Genomic DNA, 23,504 nt, shown 5'->3' with positions numbered 1-23,504 from the left:
ATATGAAATAATTACTTGTGGCAATTTATTAACATTTACCGATTTCCATCTGACAATTCTCATAACAATATTGGATTACATTTTACAAATGACTGTGGTATTATGTGAAATTATCCTATAAATGGCAATTAACAATGCTTCACTGCAAATTTAGTATGTGGAGATAGGGTTGAAAAATTGGAGCGAACCTATTATAGCGTGTATAAATTGCTTCAGCAAAGCCTGTTGCTTCAAATTCTTTCTGCACAATATTCTATATCACATTAAATTTTATTGCACTATAAGATATTATCGCATATACTGTAAAAGATTTTTGTGGATTTCCGTGTTTATTTTCTTGACATTGACTTTGAGCTGCAAAAAAGCGAAGGAGTTTGAAGAAAAGTAAACGTAATATGAACAGTAATTTTTGAGAGTCAAATATTTTTTAAAACATTGTTAGTATACCGTAAGATTTCTAGCACTTAATCGAACACTTATCGATCCAATCTACCGTGTCAGACTGGCGGTATAGGCCATCCTTAAGTGATAGAATTAAAAAAAAAGCTTACGAACAGGTGGCAAAGTCAGCCCCACAAAAGGAAAGTCACTGCGCATCTACGGTAAGAATAGTGCGTATACGGTACTAAAAATAAGACAGTATTATTAATCGAGTCGAGGCATTAAAAATTAAACATGTCTTGCCCAGAAACGGGCTACGTCAATAGCGGCAGAATTTGCCGACATCAAATCTTCTACATTGCAAAATGCAGGAGACAAAGGACAAACACACAAGTGGGCAGTAGTCTGAACTACCCCACAGTCACACAAAACGTCTCCTTCTGTGAAACCCCATCGTCTCCTGTTGTCTTTTGATCGTGCGACCCCGCTTCTCAAACGATTGAGCGCTCTCCACGTTCTCCAGTCCTGATCACCACCAGGAGGAAGACTTTCCTTGGGCACGACAAAATTCGGAGGGACGGCATCCCTCCATAAATTAAGTCTTGCATCCTCCGGTATTGTTTCGAGACAAAAAACAGTTTGGCTGAAACTCTTGCGAGATTTCAGCCTCCGCTTCGCCCTCTCTCGACCATAAAGGAGATGCCTTGGCTCTGTACAAGCCTTAGACATTTCCTTGCTGGAGATGACTTGTCTCCTTATTTGTGGAGGAGCAATACCCGCTAACGGGTATAATTTGGTAACGGGTGTGCTTTTTAAACACCCCGTCACAATGCGCACGGTATCGTTGAGAGCAACGTCCACTTTCTTTGTATGCGCCGATCTCTCCCATACCTCAGCCGCGTACTCTGCTGCAGAAAAGGATAACGCAAGAGCAGATGTGCGTAACACTTTCGGCTGAGCACCCCACTGAGTATTTACAAGTTTACGTAGTAAATTATTACGTGTTTTAACCTTGTCTTTTACATTATTGCAGTGGGGTTTGTATGTCAGTGATCGGTCAAGAGTGACGCCAAGATATTTAGGTGTGAAATTGTGATTTAGAATTTTTCCTTCCCATTCTACATTTAAGCGTCTTTTAGCCCATCTGTTACGCAAGTGAAAACAGCACACTTCAGTTTTTGACGGATTTGGCTTTAGCTGGTTTTCCCTGTAGTACTTAGAAAAGTCAACAAGGCTTCTCTGAAGTTGAATCTCCACATCATCGAATGTGGAAGCTTTTACTGCTAGAGCCAGGTCATCTGCGTAAAGAAAGGCTTTCGATGGAGACGGCAATGGCTGATCATTTGTATAGATGTTAAATAGTGTGGGAGCCAAGACACTACCCTGGGGTAGGCCATTTTTTTGCAATCGCCATCGGCTTTTTCGACCACGAAACTCAACGAAGAAGCGGCGATTTTGTAAAAGAACGCCGATTATCTGTGTGAGTCCATAGTCAAATGTGAGATTGTAGATTTTGGTTAGGAGAATACTGTGATTTACTGTATCAAAGGCGGCTGAGAGATCAACGAACGCGACACCCGTGATTTCACTTTCCTCAAAACCATCTTCGATGTATTGAGTTAGGTTTAACACTTGGTTGGAGCTGGATTTTCCTGGTCGATACCCAGCTTGTTCGCTGATTAGTTTATCCTCTACAGCACTTGTTAGCCTGTTCAACAGCATTCTCTCAAAGACTTTGAAGAGATGACAAAGAAGTGAGACAGGTCGGTAGCTCCTCGGATCGTTGACGTCTTTGCCAGGCTTAGGGATTGCTACTACGTGAGCCTTTCGCCATATTTTCGGTATCTTTCGATTTGTTAAGCAGTAATTGAAAAGTCGAAGAATCCAGACAATTGTCTGGGGTCCAAAACTCTTCACCTGTTCAGCGTACAGACCATCACATCCAGCCGCTTTCCTGCTTTTCATCGATCTGATAGCCGAATGAAGCTCATCTGCACAAAAGGGTGCAGAGAGGTATTGAACCTCCGCAGCAGCATCCCTATTTAATTTCGGCTTCGCTAAGCGGGAGCTTACTTTTCCATTCATAAGTAGCGTATGAGCGATCTGGTCAGCAGTCACTTGAGGGAGAGTCTTGTCGGAAGTGGGGTCGTTGTTGAGGTGTCGGATTAGTCGCCAAGCTCGGTGGCTATTTTTCGACATATCCAAACTCTCAACGGTTGACACCCACCGTTCCCGTCTGCTCTCAGCAACAGCATTGGTCAAGACATTAGCAAGTTCTAATGTGGCTTCACTGAAGGGATCAGCCTCAAAAGACTTGCTGTACTCCGACATAATGCTGGATATTTCAGAAGACAATCCTGGGATATAGTGAATACGACATCCTCTAGGAATGTGTCTCCTGGACGCCTTCTTGACTGCTTCTACAAACCGATCATAGTTTTCAGATACCGGTTCGATGTCCCCCACGCCGAGATCAAGGTCCGCTGCGAACCTACTCCAGTTGGCCTTAGAGAAGTTAAACCTTCGGCGAAAAGGCACTTCTCTAGGCTTGATAGCAGCTGACAATTGGCACACGATGGGTCTGTGTTGCGAATGGGGAATGGGTGGCAAAACATTTTTGCAGCAAGAAGAAGCAAGTTTTTCGTCAACAAAGATAAGGTCAGGGTTGTAACCCCTTTGCCATCTTGCACTGTTGAACGATGCTGGCAGTTTAGCATCGTGTATTAGTGCTAGCCCCTTGCTTTCACTCCACTCCTCCAAGGCATCCCCATCGTCGTTATTGTTGCCATACCCCCAAAGGATATTGTGACAGTTGAAGTCCCCGAGAACAAAATGGGCAGTGGAATTGCCAAAGTTACTCGGTTCCTCAAACTGAAAACTCACCCCAGGGGGTTTGTAAACTGATGTTACGGAGAATTTTTCGAAGTTCACAGTTAAGATCTCAACGTTATTACGGTCTGTGAGGGCCACCGACTTAACGTCAACGTCCGACCTCGCAAAAATCGCGCTACCATACTTTTCGTGGCAGTCAAATTAACCTTTTCGTCATCCTGTCGGGGGATCACTCATGATCAACCACATCAACCCTTTCAATTGGTTCACTTCGATTTTTCTTTAAATGATCACATTGACATTTTATGAAAGTATCAAATTTTGAATCCTTTGAACGGTTCACATTAAGAATCCCTTTCAAAAGGATCACCAGCTGAAAACCCGTAAAGTAATAATATTTTTGTTGTTTTTTATTATATATTAAAAGTTTTCTTGCATAATAAAAAATTGAATGTTGGTATTGCACATTCCAAAAACTAAAATAAGTTTTTCATATTTACGTCTGATACCTAAATTTGTTTTCAGTTAATCGGTTGTATAAATTTCATCCTATTCTTCCTGTTTTCTCTTTACAACATAAGCTATAGAAACCAATTACTTTATGTCATTGAAGAAGGGGAAGAAATCTATTAATCTTTCAGTTGAATATCCAGAATTGAGCTCTTTGTTCTGTGAAAATACCTAACAAATTGTCTGTCATGGTCCATGGTCATCTCTATCTGAGAATGTTCCTAATACAGAGAATCCATTCAGTAAAATGTATTCGTTCTGAGTTAAATTTTCAATCTATAAAATTAAACGACCTGAGTTGACTGTAAATCAGCTTGAAGTATATCCAAACTTCTGAACGGATTAATTGATACAGTACAAAACATTAAACTCTTATGCATATCCTTTTAACCCTTTTAACCCATTAAGAACGGGTTATACATTTTGTGTATATTGCTTGAATTGGAAGAATCTTGCGATGTTCTTCGTAAACTACCCAAGAGCGCCTCCTTAAAATATATATGCTTCTTCCGTACTCCCGGACTTTTTTTTGGCAAAGACGGTTGATGTTTTCTTTTTTAAAATTTTATAATATGTAAAAATGTAGGGGGATGTGGGGCACTTTTGAAAATGCAACTTGTCTTTGCATCTAGCTGAAATCGAACTCACAACTGCAGAGTCAAATAACTAACTCACTTACCTACTGTACCACGAGTTCATCAGACTCAAAAAAGCAATATTGTAATACTCTAATAAGTTAAAATTCGCTAAAAACGTTTCACTCCTTATCCTCCATACCATGCTTTTTAGTCTCTTTTGAAAAATAAAAATTACTTAATTCCCTTTAAGGAAGGTACGTTTTGGTAAATCGATATTAATCCATGACCCACAAACTTGATATTTATAATTTTTCAAGATCAAAGTTAAACCACTCTATGACACACTTTAAATCAATTTAGTGGAGATCGATTTTATTTGTAAAACATTGAAAGATTAAACACTGAACCAGTTTCAATCTGTAGATGGCAGCCAAAAATCCGAAAACCAAATAACCAAATAAGTCCCAAAATCTCAAAGGCCAAAATCCTAAATGGTTAAAATCCTGAAAGGGTCAAAATTATACGGAGGATAATAATAATGTGAGGAATAATTTCCCAAAATACAACAAATTCCCCTTTCCCTCTAGCAAGATCAGGTGCAAATTAGGTAGTAGTTACGACACTTAAGAATTCCGGTATTTGTCTTTCGGGATTTTGGCATTCGAGACTTTGGTGTTCGGGATTTAGTGTTCGTGATTTTGGCGTTTGAGATTTTGGTTTTCGGGATCTTCAATGGAACCCCTAATCTGTAATTGACATTTTAGTGTAAATTGTAATTAGAATTAGGTTTTTCTATTTCGGATAGTTTTTCGATGAAGGAATGCTCGAACCAGTGAGCTCGAGAATCCCGCAAAGCTGGATCACTTTGCCACGGTTTTTTTTTTAAATATACATTTTATAGTACTATAAAATTAGTACTTGGAGTTATTTCCCGACAATAAATACGTTGGGCTTCCGGTTCCGTGATATTTTATTGTTGTCAATAAAACCAATGATGAATAATGGTGCTAGCTATTTCGATAAAAATTAAAAAAAAAATAAAAGAAAAATATTTCCCTTCAATCGTGAATGAGACACTCATAATGTAGGGGAAACTGGGGCAGTAATATCGGGTAGTTGTAAATACTGAATTTTAGGTGTATTTTACTTTAACTTATGTCGAGCGCTTCTTAAGTAGACAAGGATATTTATAGTATCTATTAACTTATATAGATCTCTTCGTCTGAAATCTAGTATCTAAATTAAAAAAAATCGCAGTGTTTACTTTACAACTATCTATTATTTATTACTGCCCCAGTCTCCCCTATAAAAATAATGTTTATGAAATAAATATAGAAGAAGTCTTTTAAGCTTCGCACACACTCCGGCTTCGAAAAACTTCATATTTTTCTCATATTCCTTTAAAGAATCTGAACTATTTTTTTCAGGATATGTGTGACTTAAGATTAGCTTATTTAAATAAATTTCTACTAGGTCAGATTCATTCGAGGTATATGGGAAAAACATGAAGTGTTTGAAGCCATAGTATGTGCGAAGCCTGAAAGACTTCCCCTAATCAAATGAAACATGGAACCATGTTTTATCATGAAACATTTATGCTGCATTTAAAAGGAAGTAAAATGCTCGGATTTTTGAATAGTTACGGAAACATAATGCATAAGGATTTTAGTATTTAGGGAGCAAACCAACATGCATTTAATTATTTAAAAACCAATATTTGACTGAAAATAGACAATAAATAGTCAATGAAGTAAAACAATCAGCGATTTTGCATATCACGTAGTATACGGTAAGACTTGATTTATTAAAGAAGCAACTTTAAAGACTCATATAGCGATCATTATTTATTTAATTGCATCATTTTTTATCGCCAAATTATCAAAAATAAAAAAGAACCAGTTAAAATTGACCTAACCCCTCTATCAAATTTAATTCAAATATCCTTAGAGCGTGTCATTATAGATTTATTTATTAGTTTACTTCGGGATTTGAAAGATTCTTGAGCCTAAAAGTATTTTCTATTTAGAGAATAATATTAAGAGTAAATAATCAGTAGGTTGAAGATTTTACTTGGTTCACTGGAGTTGAGTATAAATAAACCTTTTGCTATCACAAAAGGTCAACAAGCTCTTAGTTCAGGGTTTTCTGGCTACAATTTTTTGTTCATACAGTAAAACTCGCTTTTACAAAATCCCTCGGATTGTTGAAAAATGCTTTATTCCTTATTTGAATCCCAAAATTCAACTTTTTTGCTATTTTCCTCAACGTTTTTTTGCTTGACCCATTCTCTTATTCTCTTTTATTTTGCTTTTTATTCAGAAGGTATACTATACGTCGTGGGTGGAATGAAAAATGAAATCAAAAAAGTTCAAATTAGATAAGGCGGTGGATGGGGGCAGTTTTAAACAGTTTCCATCTTTCACGACAAATGTTTTTCTATTCCTATATCAATTGGCTTTTACAAAAATATAATTTTCCAACACATTGCATATTATATGTGTATGAAATCGCCTCATCCTTCTGTACTGTGGTTCACTGATTAAATTAAACTTCATGGTTTGATAATGAATTGCTTTCGCTGGTGGTGTTTTTGTTCACTGTTGAAAATTAATTTTAAAGTATATTATTGTTTACCGTCAAGCCCAAAACTGTACAGTTAAATTAGAGGCACGTTGTTTGCAATAACAATGTTGGGGCTTTATGATGCTCCCATATGATATGGGATTGATTTTGAAATAAAAAAAAAAGATGTGGTAAGCAGAGCTTAGGGATTTGTTTTTCCATGTCAAATGGGTAGCATGTGAAATGTATGGGAAACATCAGATCGGAAACTATTATATTCATTGTGTGGTACATCTGTGATTCATGACTGAAGGATTGCGGGTTGAAGGAGACAGTGATATAATCTAATTTAGGGGAAAATTAATTGGACATGAAACGTGTGTAAGAGTATTCAACAATATCAAGGGACTCCTATCATCATTTTGTGGTGATGGTACTCAATTTAACATTGATGATGGGTGTCGTTTTTTGGTGGCTATCTGCTCAGCAAATATGATTGGTGGTCGATGTAAAGAGAAACCTGCTGATATAATGTAGGCTAATTAATTTGTACATTTCTCCCAACACTTGTAGCCCTAATGATAATGTGTCGCAGGTTCATGTTTTGCCGAAATGTTCCGATTTCGGGGCTTTTTAGATAATGAACTTTACATTTCATTCAATATTATGATTTATGTTCGGTTTGGGTTTGGTTTTTCAAATGTTCCATTTGCAAAATCAGATGAACTAGATTTAGTTTAGAAGGGACGCATATATTGTTGTAATTTCAATACTAATGTACTGAATAATCTTCAATGTATTTAAAACCGTAGGATTATTTTTGTTGTTCAGAGTGTAATGAGTTTGGAATCATATTATAGCCCTCTCGTGATAATTATTTAACTAGAATATCATTTTTCTATACTACGCATCTAATCACATAATGGAGCAGCTTAGAGCAAAAACAGGACGATTCAATCTCTAGTTTGAAGCCCAATTAAGCCATGTATATCGGCCTTAAGGCGTTCACCACATTGTGAGAAATATTCATCAAAATGCTACATTTTGAATTGAATCGCTTGCAGAATCTGTCGGACATTAGATGACAAGACCATAATAGGGTACTTTTTTTTTTAATATCTTTGAATCTACACTAACCAGTCACCAAACCCTAATTTTGCTCGACTTTTGGTTAGCTTACTACTTTGATAAGACTATATCATTTATACTTCTCAAACTCAAAGAGAGAGCATTATTATAATCCACTTTTTCTCAACTTGTCACCATCCTAGAGTTTAAATAGTAAAATATATCAATTTCCGGTCTTTGGTAACCCCCGGTTACCGAAGGTACGGACGGAAGTACTTTTGAATTTTTCGGAAGTACGGTTGGGAAAAGGTATGGAAATTTCCAACCCAGATGCACAGGTCAGAGTTGGCAATGAATCGTTAAAGTACCCGTAAATAACCTCTATTAATTTTTTTTGGCTGTAAACTTGTAACCCAACTAGAAGCCAAAGGGTAGAAGACACGAACTATTGGTCTTCAGCGGAATCCCCATAAGTCGATCTTCCAACTTTGAAGATCAAAGTTTAACCATATCAAAGGGCCTATTTTCAGCCGATTTGAATAAATTTGGATTTTTGGAAAGTTCTTGAAATCAGTAATGAATCGGTTAAATATCCGTAAATGACTTATCTTTCCCGTATTTATATTTTCTATTTGTCCGTATGCTTTCATGCTAAAACATTCTAGAATGATCATTTCTTGACCAATTTTCGATTTTGAAATGCTTTCATTATTTATAAATCAGTTTAATCGCTGGTAGATCAGTAAACATCAAAAGATCATGCAAAAAATAATTCACGGATAGAGCTGGACCTCGTGAGTTCCAGCATTCTGCAAAGCTGGGATGCTTTGTCATCTCTTCTCAGCGTAACTTTACATAACGATTGCAAGGTCTCATAAATAATATTATAATACCCTCTGATCGTTAAATATCTACAAATTTCCGTTCTCATCAACATTATATAATATGTTAAGTAGTAAGGCGCTTGCTCCATGGTGCAGATGTTCTCGGTTTGAACTTCTATCAGTAAAATCATTCATGAACTTAAGTATACGCTCCTTATTATACGGGTTTCAGACTGGAAATGTAACCCAGTTCTCGAATGTTCTGAAATCCTAAATAACAAACAATTTTATTGTTTTTTCAAGATCATGTGGATCATTTTCTCTTAACATCTAATTTTAAATCAAAATCTTTTCAAAAATATTACTTGAGCTTAACTAAGCCGTTTAAACCTTAGGTCTAAAGCCTGTATCGTCTGTATTACCGCGGGGTGACTTTATTCCTTGTGGGTAACTTTGACATCCCCTGCTCGTAAGCTTTTCTTTATTTTTAGAGCTTAAAAATGGTCTTTAGCGATCCGATCTACCATGTCTGATCGGTAAAGATCATCCTTAAGTTCTAGAAATAAGGAAAAGCTTACGAACAAAGGTGTGTCAAAGTCACCCTTACTTACGGTACTTTTTTACCGTTCAAAATCTAATTTTTTGGATTATCTTACGCACTGTTTCTGAAGTATTATTATCCTTGGATGAATTTTAAGTACAAGCTGACATTTCTCTCGCATATGCCAATAACCTCAAATAATGGCTTCTTTGGATGTCTCAATATCAAAGATCAAGCATTTGTACGGGTCTAACATGCGTATTTTCAAAAGCGAATGCAGCAAGTTTAGATTCCTATAAAAATGTTTCAATAATCCCGGAGAAATTCCAATAAAATATTTCCAAAATATTTTTATTTTTCAAAAAACTGGTGAATCCGTTCTTTAATCTTGTTGTCTAGATAAGACTTGTACAGTAGTATGGGCTTCAGACTAGAGGTTTAGCTTAGTTCCCGAAGGTCTCAAAATCCTAAATAGCGAGCAATTTTTATGTTTTTTTTAGAGCCTAGTAGGGTCATTTATCTTTAATAATCCAATCCTGAAAAAATTGTAGCCTTAGGTCTGAAACCGGTATAGGGAATAATGGTCTCTTCAGATCGGAGATTTAGAGTTTAGTCACATGGTTTAAATTGAACCACTAACCGCAAACTATCATTCTGAAGCTAACACCTTTGCCTGAAGTAGAATTGATGCGAATTGCGAACAACAGCAGTTCGCATAAGTTTTGAGATAATCTTTAAAGTTCTTACAGCAAATAATTTTGATATCAAGCACTACTATAACTAGTGCAAATTTTACATTCTCAATTAATTTTCAACTGAAAGTATCATTTCTCAAATGTTATTAGTTTGAGATGTTAACTGTTCAATATTGATATTAATTATACCATAAATATGGCTTTTTCAATACATAATTTTTGAACTTCTTTATTATCCTGAAAGAGTTATGGTGATGAAAAGTAGTCCAAGTTATGTTTTCAGTTTTTAAAATTAAACTTCACTCACTGAAATCATATTAATGTTAAAATATGCAATGGGAAGGAGTTATGACTTTTTAAGTCTTTATAATTTGATTTGAAAAGCTCCTTATTTCAGCACAAATTAAAAATGTGCATTTCCGTAAAACAAAATCAAACTTCTTTGTCTAGTAATTTGGTATCATTTTGATAATGTGCTAAATGAGACTTATATAGCTCAACTTGTGCAATAAAAATGTAGCTACTAAACATGATAAGTTTTTTATCAAACTGAGGTATTGAAGCATTTGAGTACTCAAATCATTAATTTGCAAATGTATATCCTTATCAGTTATTTTACGTATTTCTGTCCATACACAGTGTCAGAGCTATTTTGTTCCAATGTGCCATCATCGATTGGATGAGTGAGATAAATGTTGTGAATGGGAAAATATAGCTTTCAGTATGTATATGATTTGTATACGTAAATTTACCTCTTTCACCACCTGAATCTGTGATTGACACAATGTTGTTCTATGTTGAGATTTAAATCGAACACTTTGTGTCCATTTAGAAGGTCCTTTTTTGGTGTGTTACTTCCTCTGTTCTATTCTCTCCTCAACCCCCATATTGAAATTATGCTATTAATAAACTTCATAACCAAAATGTTGTACGACTTTTCTCTCACTCAACACACTGATTTTCTATTAATTTCCCTCCGATTTGCCGCATCTTTCGATGTGAAATGGGTGGGAAGCCTAACCCACAGAATGGGGAAAAATTTCTGACGGGATGAAAAGTACCTCGATATATTTTTCTCCCTATTTAAATTCAATTTCAAGCATTTGCATGAGTGTCGATTGAATTTGAAATTAGTCCATTTAGCAAGTCAGAGAGTTTCACATTTTTTTTATGTTGAGTAAATCCCTCTTTAGAAGTTCTTTTTTAATTTCCACATTGAGATTTTTTTTTGGGAGGGATTATTGGAGGGAAAAAATTATTAGGAAAAAAAGAGTGAAGTATTTAAATTCTCATTCTTCGTTTGGCTGTTGCGAGTATTGGAAAATGGGTGGAAAGGGTGGGAGAAAAAACATTTCAATTATTTACACAAGGTTTTTCCGCTAAATCACTGGGTGAGTTTTTTTTTAGTTAGAGTTTTATATACAGTTTTCATCCACCAGGCACAATTTTGTTTTACTACATAGTACTACAGGGAATCCTTTTGAAGAATGACCAGGGAAAAAATATGCGGGAAAATATTTTTTTCTTCTTAGCTTTTGTGTACCCTCACCTAAACGGGATTCTTCTTTTATCCTAAACACCTTGCCCTCTTCCGTGGTACATTGGTGAGGAAAAACCGCAGAAAAACTTTTATAATGTGTAAACCAGTGTGTTCTATAATATAGGAAAATTTCTTACAACATTCCGCGACGGAGTCTCGATTTGAACTGAAGCAGAGAATTGAATGAGCAATGCCTGGAAGTTCCAGGCGTTGCTCAAAGTTCCACCAGATGAACATGCTTTTGGCTTTATATTTTTGAATTTTCATCCCTCATGCGCACAAGTTTTTCGGTACCTTAAGTTGAAATTTTCTCTCATTTCTCCTTACAACAATTTTCTCCTGATTTTCACAAAACAACTTTCATTTGAGACGGAAAATCAACAAGGTGAGAGAAGTCCCCTATTTCACTCTCTCTGCTATTTCTCTGGGTTGGAATATGATTTGTGATAGAATGTCTGGAATATTGTGTCTGAAACTGTTGCAGTGCGAATTTCACCAGATGCTCCAATTGTCTGTCAATCTTCCTCTCCTCCTAAAGCTTTCCGTCAGGAGAGTGGATTTACTCACTCTATTACACAAGCTTATTTTTTTCATGTATACACCATTAGTACATTAGGTCAACTTTGAGGAAAACTTTCTTTCTATTCAAGTATCGATATTTTTAGTAAAAATTCCACAGAGATCATTTTTCACTTTCAAATTTGATTTTCAATGAAATTTGAAACTTTACCTGTCGCAAGATCAAATTTGGTATTTTTGATTAATTCCTGATACAATTCTAAAAATATCTGCAGGATTTTGAGTTACTGCATCAAAATCAATATCAAAGTGTCAGTGGCACTAGCTTAACAATTGATATGCGAAAATCCGTCCTCTCTCAAATAGTTGGGGAGATTATTACCTCAAATTCTAACTCACACCTTGGGATATTTTCATGTGTCTGTAGACATTTTAGTATAATTCTCATTGAATGAAAAGTTAAAAATAGATCTTTCATTATTTTCCTAGCAAATAAAATTGACAAGCCACTTTGCTAATAATACCTAAATATTTTAGCACTTTTAGATACATCAATTTTATCAAAAGAGTCTAAAAATATCAATTTACCTGCAAAGATATTTTAAATGAAAAGCCAGATAGTCTTTTTGATTATCTATTATTGTATTACAAACTGTATTATCTGATCTATAGCAACACTTACTAAGAGTCTTGGAATTATTTATAATAAATATTTGAACAATATCTCGTTGTTTGCATCACCCATTGTTGTATTTGTATTTTGTGGATTTTCTGGTGAATACATTCTTCTTACTCTCAATTTTATTTGTTGCTATAGAATTTTTTGTGCTCGAACTTATAGAGAGAGCAATTATATTATTCGCTTTTTTCAACTTGTCGTCTTAGATCTTAAACGGTAAAAGATATCAACTTTCGGTCTTCGATGACCCCCAATAAAAAAGCAATATCTCTAGATCTAGATGTTTTTCTCCCCACGCCCCTCCCCCACCTTCTCCAAAACTATGTTTTTTGGTTTATTTCGAAAACGGCTCCAAAGATTTCTTTTATTTTTGGATAAGTTTTCGAGGTATTCCAGGTGAAAATTTCGTCTAAACTTACCTATAGCCTAAAAAATCGATATCTTGAATTTGTGTAGGGCAAAGTTTAACCACTCTAGAAGGTCTACAATCCTTCTATAATGTTACTGTTTAGTGAAAATTCTTTAGATATAATTTGAAAACTTCTTAAATACAAGAAAAATACGCGAGTGTAAAATGCTTCTATTGGAAACATAGGGGAGAAAGGGGAGGTTTGGAACACTTTTTCATGTTTTGACTTTAAGACACTATTCCAAAAAATCACGATCATAATTTTATGAGGTCTATAGAATACTTATGTGTATTGACTTTATAAAAAGTACTCGATAGAGAAGATAAAACATTTAACTTGATGCTTTGTCCCAAACCTCCCCGATATGGGGCAGTATGGGACGCATTTTTTCTCGCATAATTTGCATTATTGGAGCACGTTAATTAATTTTAAATACTAGATTAAAAATATTTCTGATAGAAATAAAAATGTTTCATCTTTTATTTCATACTTAGAAATTATTATCAATTTTAGTTGTACAGTTGAGTCATTTAATGTCAATCAATTATTTAAAGTATTTTCTTCTTATTTTCCAACTACTTTTCTTTTCTTTCTTTATTCTAAATATTGCAATCAAGATCATCAAATTCCTCAGGTGATTAGATTATCTTAACACTTTTAGTTTTGACCTCATTTTACGCGATTTTCTGTTTGATTTTACGACAACTGCATGGTACCTATTTTTCCTTATTTCTTTGAATTAGCTCTCGCCTTGTCTTTTCTGGAGAACTTGTAAAAATTGTAGAGGATTTTATTCGAGAAATTCTCAAGAAAATAGTTTTTAGCGAGATTGGGCAAAGATCGAATATCCTCTGAGAAGGAATTATTGATTACCAAGACATTGATGGTTTAATTGTCCCTGTAGTTAGAGAAATCTGCTCCACTGGTAAACTTTGCACAAGAGGGAGATTTCCAGTAGAAACTGGGCATTACTCTTCATTTTGACAATAAACAATTGCATGCCACCAACAATCTTGCCGAAAATCAACGTCCCATTCATCCCCATTCAGGTGTCCCAAACATCCCCGCGGATAGTTTCGGTATTTAAAACTTTTAAGTAAAAAACAAGAGCGTATAATCTCTGAAACTTTTATAAAAATATGTTCCCAGATTACACTGCTACCTAATGAGATAAAAAAGTTTTTATTATATATCGCTGATATAAAATATAAAGAGCAAAACTGAGACGTCAAAAAATACATTTTTTTATCAATTTTTAAAAAAGTGGACACAGAATTTCAAATAATAAAACTGTGGATATCCATTCTTTTTGTCAAGATACATCTTAATATTGCCTACGATTGTGTAGTGGTTAAATCCCATTTATTTAAAAAATAATAATGGAAAAATCGCCTTGTCCCACACTACCCCTGTCTCAAAGCTCCCCGGTCTCCTCTATTAATCCAAATGGAGACAAGAGAAAGTTTCTAATTGGAGACAAACAGTGTAAGTGAAACCACGACCAAAGGCTTCCAAAACCTTGTTGAGTTGCTCTTTAGTGCAGGATTTGTTCTTATTTCTGGTCTTTTCTCCTTTCCCATCTAAAACAATAAGAAAATCTCTCCAAAAAAAATCATATTTCCGGGGTTTCCTATTGAAGCATTTGCAGACACTTTAGAAAAATACTTTTTATTCACGAAATAGGCAATTATTTCATTGGGAAACTTCACGTACCGTTAACATGAAGATTAGCACTTAATTTAACCAAAATTAGCCAGAAATATGACTTAAATATTAAACAAAACGAATAAACAACAGTCATCTCATTGTGTTTTTCAAATTCAATGGTGAAAAGGTACACTTTTAATTTTTCTGAGAAATTAACAAATTAAAATTTGTGAATATAAATGGATTTTCGCTTTATTTAGAGCAAAATTAACTAAATAATGAAACTGTGGTATAGAAAATATATAAATATAGAAATTTAGTACTATATTTATCATGAAAACAGTCACGTTTCCATTTGGAGTAGCGAAAAATTTCCATTTGAAACAGGTTTTGAATATGCTTAATTTACCCTATGTACACATTGAAAACATTAAATAATTGCAAAATTTTAAAGAATCGCTTAAAATTCTTTTACTTTCAGCGGACATTTACGATGAAGTATCGGCGAAGTTGCAGCCCCTTGGGTTGGATACGGAGTGTTTGGGTGGAGGAAAAATTGAGCATAGACCCGGCCACATAAGAATTTTCAGCTATTCTCAGGGATTTGGCAAGGCAGATCATCAGGAAGCGAAAAAACTGCTTCTTACCAAATATCCCAACTACCAGATTGAGGTGTCCGAAAGTGATGAATACTGACGAGGTTTATTTCTCTTTCACAATGTTTGATTTTCCTTTTAATGAAAACCACGTGTGAGTTTAATCTCATTCAATTGTCGAATTGATGTTTTATTTACATAAAAGTAGAGGTGTTTTGAGATTTTTGAAGTCAATTTCGACTATTTTTATCCGACTCATTTTTTTTTGCTCATCATTGTACGATGGTACGGATGGCACGAATCGTTAAATTTGGCGGACTTGCTTTTTTTAAAATGTTTTGCGGTCGATGCGCCCTCTGACAACTGTCACTTGTTTACGGGAGTTTGGAAATGCTCTAATGTCAGTGTTGAGCATTTTTGTTGAGTGCTAGACGAAAGAGGTCAAAAAAGGTAGATGAAGATTTAAAATTCAAATGCTAGATTTTCTAGGAATATAGGTAAGGTAAAAATGATGTAATAATATTATATCCTCTAGGTAAAAAGGGTTGAAGACATGGTAAGGGTATGTGCTGTGGAGGGATGCTTGTCATCCGACCTCACACATTTGTCACATCGATTTCCGAAGGATGTGGCTCGAGCGAAGGAGTGGCAGGATGCCTTGGAATTATCAGACAAGGATATCGAGATGCTGATGGATAAGTACACAGTATGCACAAAGCACTTCGAGAAGAAGGATTACAGAAATATTGAATCCAGACACTTGAATAAGACGGCACTCCCGAAGCTTGTTACAAGTTTCTGGAATCCACCTGAAAAGGACAAAACCTTCGCAATTGCCATTGAGATGGATAATGAGCTAGATCGAAATTCTCTCCATGTCAACATTATTGATCACAAAAGCCTGGACATTGAAACGATTGACCAGGAGGAGACAGTTGTGGAGGAGATTGAGGAACTTGATGAAGGAAATGATCCACAAACTATATATACCTATGAGACAATCACTCAAAGGAAGGGCAACGATGTTGTGAGGAAGATTAAATCAAAAGATCGGGGAGAATATTTTATTGTCGTGGAGGAAGAAGATACAAGTGAGGATCCGAAGGGTCAGAAGAGAAAAATCGTTGAAGCATCTGCGCCAAAGAATAAAAAATACTTCCCGACAATTGAAGTTGCTGAAGAGACTGAGGAGATGCTTGAGGAAGAAGTTCAGTCGTATGATTTAGAGGAGAAAATCTACCAGGATGGATGTACACAGACGGAAGAGGATGAAGAAGAAATTGAGGATGAGGTCCTGAATTCAGGATACTGGGAATGTTCCAAAGCAGATTTGATCAGGATGCTTATGGAGAAAGATGATAAGTGCAGTGAACTGGAGAAAAAGGTGGATGACTTCAAGCAAGCTAAAGAGAAAATGCTTCAAAGTATTGAAATGCTAAAGATGATGTGAATCCTATAAAAAAGTCTCAGCATTAAGGTAACAGAGATTTATTCAAAATTCTATCAGAAACACTTTAAAAAGGTCTTTTTTTTCGGATATAAGGAAAATGAAATATATAATTTCCTAATCAATAAAAGCTTCATGAAAATCAATTGTATTTTTTTTTATTTATATGATCAAAAATTATATTTATCCTAACCACTAGACAACATGGGAAATTAAACTAAAAGTTTATTCACAAAAAATAGGAAAGTGCAAAATTCTTTCCGGAATGTTTGAACTGACGAGCTGACCCAAGAAGCATTTTTTTTTCAAATATAGTTCTGTAGAATTTCCGAATCACATTTTATAGAAAATCTCGAACAGCGATTTGCTTAAAACTTTAAGGACGAGACGTTTTTTTTCTGATCGAAAATCAACAATAAAAATGAAACTTGTAAACATAATCAATGATAAGTATTGCATCTAACCTTGGAAAGTCCAAAAGAGTCTGATTCGGTGTACAATCAGTCCCGGCATTATGCACTTTGGGATTATGCACCTGACTTGATTATGCACATATTATGCAAGTTTGCCTACCATTGGGAGTCAATTTACGAATTAATTTTTGAAATGCGCCTGAATGTATACTATTTTATGAATTTGAGAATTTTAAAATTCGCCATTTTTGAGCCCAAATATTTACTAATATAGCAAATGACTAGTCCTAGAGACTTGTAAAAAATATCCTAGATTCCTTCAACCTTCTACTTTGCAATTACGTACAAACATAAGAAAAAAAAATAACTTTAGGTAGGGGAAAGTGGTCTTCGATTAACAAAATGGAGTTAACTTAGATTAACTATAATCTAAGATTAATTAGAATTAACTTCGATTAACAAAATGGAATTTTAGTTTGGGGAAATAAGTGAAAAATTGAAGCATTTAAAGGTAGGCCACTTTCCCCTAGTCAGGAAAGATTATTTTCTCTATAGAACACTGGTATTCCAATCGTCCTTAAAGGGTTTAATAGGTTTAATAATACTTGTAAAAATTTTAGCCTTATAATGACCTTTATATAGGGGGTCCCGGGATTATGCATATTTTCAGGACCGAGAAAAAGCGCGGGAAATGGCTTTATGCATACCCCAACTGACCAAAGTTAACAACCAACAGCTCTGGGTACCAGAATGTTAACAGCGCTGGTAACAGTTTTGGGCCAGTGGAAAGTAGCATTGAGTTGGCCTAAAATTGTTACCAACGCTGGCAAGTTTTTAAGGTACAGCACACGAGTAGCGTAACGGCGAATTTCGTAACTAAAACGCGTCTTGTTCAGGATGACATCTGGACATTTTCCACCGCGGAAAATGTATAAAATTTAGTTTTTTGCGGTATCTTAGTGGAAAACTTTTCTTCTGAAAGGTAAGTTTAAATCAGTGTGCAAGTTTTTTCTTTATTTTCCTCAAGAAATACTCTCTGAAGTGCCTGAAATTGCGTAGATTCGTGGTTTTTTAAGATTTTCCGATTTTCCACGTCCTGCTGGTCTGAGATCGGCCAGAATCCCTTAAATATCGCATTCGTAGCCCTCACTGATGAACTTCCAAACCGATTTTCCACTTCCGGCCAGATATTTTCGCCCAAAAATAGAAAATTTCCCACAAATTATGCAAGTGTGCGACCTCCCAGATTTTAACGTGTTTTTCACGTCCTGCTTGCCCCTAATTGGCCAGAATTCTTTTCCATTCTCCTCACTGATATACTCTCTACACGATTTTCCACTTCCGGCCAGAGATTTCTATCCAAAAATAGAAAATTTTCCACAAATAATGCAAATGCGCAACCTCCCAGATTTTAACGTGTTTTTCCGTCTTGCTGACCTGAAATTGACCAGAATCCTTTAGGTGCATCATAAATAGCCCTCACTGATGTACCTTCTACCTATCTTTCCACTTCCGGTCAGAGAATTCCACTCGAAAATAGAAAATTTTCCAGGAATTGTGTGAATGCGCGAGCTTGTTAATTTTGATATATTTTTCGCATTCTGCTTGCAAAAATTCATCCTAAATCACTTGGATTTCCCATCCAAGGTCTTCACTGGTATACCCTTTCCACGACTTTCCACTTCCGGCTAAAAATTTCTATCCAAAACGAGAAAATTTTCAAGAAATCATGCAAGTGTCCGCATTCCGGAAGTTGCACATTTGTTCTTATCACGCTGACCAAAAATCGACTAGAATAAATTGGATGTCTAATCCACAACCCTCATTGGAATAATATTTTTTACGATTTTCCACCTTCGGCTGGAAATTTCTTCCAAAAAATAGACAATTTTCCAGAAGTTACACGAGTACGCGGACTTCGGAATTTTTATACTTTGTTGATCGTCATTGTGGCCAGAGATCTGCTCAAATTCCTAAAATGTATTTTTTACATCATTTATTGGCATACTTTCTTCAGGATCTTCAACTTCCGTTCCGACATTTCTGCTTAAAACCAAAAATTAGACTTATCATTTTTTTATTTTTTCTTACATGATCCTGAGGATGAATCACATGAACCTGTGGGCCTGAAAGCGGATTTGGGAAAGTCTAGCACGGAGAAAATTCCGACAGATCATCCCAAAGGCAAGAGACAAGAGGCAAGGAGACAAGAGACAAGACAGCACCAGACAGCTTGAGAATAAGTGCAACAATTCCTGCCTCATTCGGTATTTTTAAGATATTGTGATTTTCTTTATTTTTTTTATATGAAATAAAATGTAATTTAATTAAAAAAATGTTTTATTATTTAAAAAAGTAAAAAACGATTTTGAAAAACTCTTGTTAACACAGAAGCAACACTGGTGTTAACAGAATGGTAACAACTCTGGTAACAGAATGTTAACAGAGACAGCTAAAAATTTAGCTATTAGTTCCACTAGTGTCCACCATGAACGCAAAAGTGTCTCATTTTGGAACAAAAAGTCAGATGAATTTGTTAGGCAACCTAACAACTCTGTTAACAGAGTTGTTAACAGCTGGTTACCAACTGTTAACACCTGGTCAGTTGGGACAGAAAATTTGCATACGCTCAGGAGATTTCTTTCCGATAAGTTACAGAAACGTCGTTAAATAAGATACTTTAGCGCCAATTTCTTCTACTATTTTTAGCTCAAATGGTTCCTTATGAAGTGCATTTCAATTTACCGTGTTAAAAGTTTTGCAAACGGTATATTTGAAAATTTGCAGAAATTAGCTTCTGAATGGTAGGCAAACTTGCAGAATTGTGCGTGTATTATCCCGTCAGGTGTATAATCCCTGGGACAGGGACAGAGGGAACCCCGCATATCAGTCTTCAAATGTTGTCGAGATTTTTCACCTTACACTCAGTCCCGGCATTATGCACTTCGGGATAATGCACCTGGAGAGATTATGCACATACAATTGTCTAAGGGCATTATCACACTTGCACATTAAAATTTTAATGTGATTCGCATTAATTGTCGCTTTTGAGCGTCCAAATATGTTATTTGTGTCTTTGAGTCACTTAATATTTGGGTTTTTTTCTATTTATTGATAAAGAAGTGAACTTGGCCTGCAAAAATAAGTTTAAATTTACCTAAAGCATAAATATTTTTCACATTAAAAAATTAAAAAAGAAAATCGCATTAATTTTTCGTATTAATGGTATAAATCAATTTATATCAAATTTTGCGGGCCAAGTCTACCTTTTTATCAACAAATAGATCAAATTTTGAATGTAAAATGATTCAAACACACAAATCACACATTTGGACTCTCACCAGCGACAATTAATGTGAATCATATTAAAATTTTAATGTGCAAGTGTGATAACACAGTAAGTTTGCCTATCCTATACCATTGGGAGTCAATTTATGAAATAATTTTTGAAATACGCCTGAATGTATACTATTTTGTGACGCGGGTTACTTTGAAGACACTATGCTTATTTTTTCAGAATAAAACTTTAATTTCTTTTATTAAGTTAAATATTTTAAATATTCTAACAATTTATTGAAGAGCTCTGGCCAAAGAGTACTGTTTGTTGATAAATTTCTTTTAGACAGTTGATTTTTTTGCTCTAACTACTTTTACTTTGCGCGAAATTCATTCTACGGCCGATTCATTCAAAGGAAATCGCCGCGGGTATGCAAATTTTCTCGATGCATTAAGGATTAAGCCATTTCACGAGTTTTTTCGGTCCGGAAAATATGCATAATTCCGGGACTAAGTGTATAGCGAAATAGATCCCGGCTGGTAGATTCCCTTCCCTGTTCGCGGGAATTTCTTATTTCCCGCTTCTCGTTTCAAGCAAGGCTATTTACTGGCAGTATAATTCTGTTGCCCGCCGTGTGGGGTATTAGCTAACAGACGACACTGTCAGTAAGTCGGTAACATGGCCTGGAAGAGTTCGGATGGGGGCCGGGGCACAGAGCTGGGTCACTGCTGGGCAATTGGCCGCGATAAGCCTTGGTCTCCATGAGGAATCTTTCAGGGCAAAAGCCTGGCTACACAAGGAATCTCAGTATTTATGCACAATTTTAGGAGATTTGGGAGTGAATGAAATAGCGCGAAATGAATTATAGGGCGTCCGCCTTGAAAGAATTTTTCGGGACCCAAAAAAGCCCGGGAATTCTATCCAGCAGTGACACAGTAAAATTGCATACCTCCAGGAGATATATTTTAAACTTACAAAAACGCCGTGATGTATGCAAGACTTTTTCTGCGGTAATTTTTCAGTGTATTTTCAGCGCCAGCGTTTCATGAAAAGTGCATTTCAATACCGCGTGAAAAAATATTTGCATATATTTAGGGGAATTCTAGAAATGATTTTTATAAATTAGCTCCCAACAGTAGGCAATTCATATCAAATTCTTCCAGTACGCGTTTTCTCTGGTAAATCTAAAATGCAAATTGATAATTTGATCCCTGAAAAGCGCTTTGTGTGAGTTTCAGCTCATATTTTATTAGGATTCGTGATAGAAAGTTCCATTCTATTTTAAAATTTAAAAATGCGTTAGGTTTCAAATAGTCCGGAAGAGGCGAATATGGCGAAAATCGAGTCAAGTGGCGAAGAACCCACAGCACTGACAGCATTGCTTGACGTCTGTGAGGTTTGGTTGGAATAAAATTGTGTGATTGGAAAAATGGCTGCATCGACGAAATTGAGCATTATTGTAAGTTAATTTCTATTGAAAATAATCCACAGAGGAATGAAATATCCATATGCATTGTAAAAATGCGTCTGGATTCCCTGCAATTGAATATTTTCAATAGCAAACCTAACCTTTTCTGTGGGTTATGTAACCTTCCAATGAATCCCTTCCAGGCTCGCAGCCTCAGCACTTCTGCCCCAGTGGCACAACTTGTGAAGCCTCCAGTGCAGGTATTTGGAGTTGAAGGTAGATATGCCACTGCCCTCTATTCTGCAGCAACAAAGTTGAAGCAGCTGGAGACTGTTGAGAAGGATCTCAACCAGATCCAGGCTGCTGTCCGGGGTAATCCAAAGCTGAAGGAGAGTATTGCCAGTCCAATTGCTCAGAGGCGTGATCTGGCGTCAGCTCTGAGGGAGACAGGGAAGCAGGCTAGGCTGGCTGATGCCACAACCAATCTGCTGGAGACTATGGCTGAAAACGGACGTCTTAAGCGTCTGGATGGCGTGATCAATGCTTTCAAGACGATCATGGCTGCCCATCGAGGTGAAGTTGTGTGCGAGGTGATCACCGCCAAGCCCTTGGATGATGCTCAGAGGAAGCAATTGGAAAATTCTCTGAAGGCTTTCCTGAAGCCCAATGAGACGATCCTGCTGACTTCCAAGGTGGATCCTTCAATCATGGGTGGACTTATTGTGTCCATTGGTGATAAGTATGTGGACATGAGCATCTCCAAGAGGGTCAATAAGTACACTGCTCTCATCAGTCAGCCTTGCTAGATTCTCTGGTGCACTCTGTAGTCTCCTCACATGGCAAAAATACCATTCTCTAAAGCCAGAAAACAGTGTGAAGTGTACATGAAAATTTATTGGTAATAAATGTAATAATATTGAAAAACAAGAAGGAAAACTCAAATTCCACCAATTGCATTTTTCTTCCATCATTTTAAATTATTATAAAAGAAATTTTTTAAAATTTTCTATGTTAGTCGCCTTAGCGTTTTTCTCTTGTTTCGCAGGCGTAGAGCCGGGGCAGCGCTCTCTAATACACAATTATTGGGAAGTTTATTTGCCTCCTCGGTTCTCAGGAAGAATTGGTTGAATTGTCCTACCACCACGAATTTGTCCCCATCCAATCAAACTGCAATGGCAAGAAAAAAATTATTTTTTATTTTACAAATTCGATTGAATACTGAAAATTCTTATAAGACTCCTTCAATTTACTGTAGATTTTTTTTCTAGTTTTTCCTCCAGGAAAATAATTATTTGAGCTCCTAAATAAATTCTACTTTAAGTAATTTTTGGTCCACAGAAAGTTTGTCGAATTCGAATTGAAATTTTTGAACTTATTGCTCATCATCCAGGGAAGAAAAACCACATTTCTCAGGAAATTTTAAAATATCTCAAAGTTACAAAAAAAAACTAGTGATAAGCCTAGATCAATTCATTTTGGAAGACATTCTTAATAAGTGATCGAAAATACTTGAAAATTCCATTTAATTTTTATATTGGGCCTCATTCTCTAATTCTGCAAGAGAAGTGAGGTTCTGT

At 35.8% G+C, this 23,504-nt stretch overlaps 4 protein-coding genes across 7 annotated transcripts in view; 3 read left to right on the top strand and 1 right to left on the bottom strand.

Moving 5' to 3' along the window:
• Window positions 1-11,699, bottom strand: part of LOC129809834 (arrestin homolog) — a 59,752-nt gene extending 48,053 nt beyond the window's left edge. For 2 of the 4 annotated variants that reach the window (XM_055859956.1, XM_055859958.1), the window contains exon 1: window positions 11,541-11,699. The gene's annotated coding sequence lies outside the window, so the exon portion shown is untranslated. Of the gene's footprint in view, window positions 1-10,743 lie in introns of all 4 variants that reach the window. The other 2 variants (XM_055859955.1, XM_055859957.1) reach the window with 2 other exon arrangements.
• LOC129809840 (sex-regulated protein janus-A-like) overlaps window positions 1-15,564 on the top strand; it is a 73,018-nt gene extending 57,454 nt beyond the window's left edge. The window contains exon 3 of the mRNA XM_055859964.1: window positions 15,268-15,564. Within this exon, the coding sequence (XP_055715939.1) occupies window positions 15,268-15,482 (215 nt within the window). The 3' untranslated portion in view covers window positions 15,483-15,564. The remainder of the gene's footprint in view (window positions 1-15,267) is intronic.
• A 60-nt stretch (window positions 15,565-15,624) lies between these two features.
• LOC129809838 (uncharacterized) lies at window positions 15,625-16,975 on the top strand. Its single transcript, XM_055859961.1, has 2 exons — window positions 15,625-15,832; window positions 15,918-16,975. The coding sequence occupies exon 2, from the start codon at window positions 15,936-15,938 to the stop codon at window positions 16,830-16,832; it is 897 nt and encodes a 298-aa protein (XP_055715936.1). The 5' UTR covers window positions 15,625-15,832; window positions 15,918-15,935; the 3' UTR covers window positions 16,833-16,975.
• Window positions 16,976-21,888: 4,913 nt separating this feature from the next.
• Window positions 21,889-22,874, top strand: LOC129809839 (ATP synthase subunit O, mitochondrial). The gene is made up of 2 exons (XM_055859962.1): window positions 21,889-21,978; window positions 22,131-22,874. Exons 1-2 carry the CDS (start codon window positions 21,949-21,951, stop codon window positions 22,731-22,733), a joined length of 633 nt encoding a protein of 210 aa, XP_055715937.1. The 5' UTR covers window positions 21,889-21,948; the 3' UTR covers window positions 22,734-22,874.
• The last annotated feature ends 630 nt before the right edge of the window (window positions 22,875-23,504 follow it).

Source organism: Phlebotomus papatasi, chromosome 1, assembly GCF_024763615.1.
Source record: "Phlebotomus papatasi isolate M1 chromosome 1, Ppap_2.1, whole genome shotgun sequence".
In the NCBI taxonomy this organism is placed as follows: Eukaryota; Metazoa; Arthropoda; class Insecta; order Diptera; family Psychodidae; genus Phlebotomus; species Phlebotomus papatasi.
This window is presented reverse-complemented; position numbering and strand designations above follow the sequence as displayed.

Bases quoted from the DNA above. Each gene is read 5' to 3' on its own strand.
- LOC129809839 (XM_055859962.1), top strand. From the start codon at position 21,949: ATGGCTGCATCGACGAAATTGAGCATTATT. The intron at 21,979-22,130 runs GTAAGTTAATTT...AATCCCTTCCAG, and splicing joins CGACGAAATTGAGCATTATT to GCTCGCAGCCTCAGCACTTC.
- LOC129809838 (XM_055859961.1), top strand. From the start codon at position 15,936: ATGGTAAGGGTATGTGCTGTGGAGGGATGCTTGTCATCCGACCTCACA.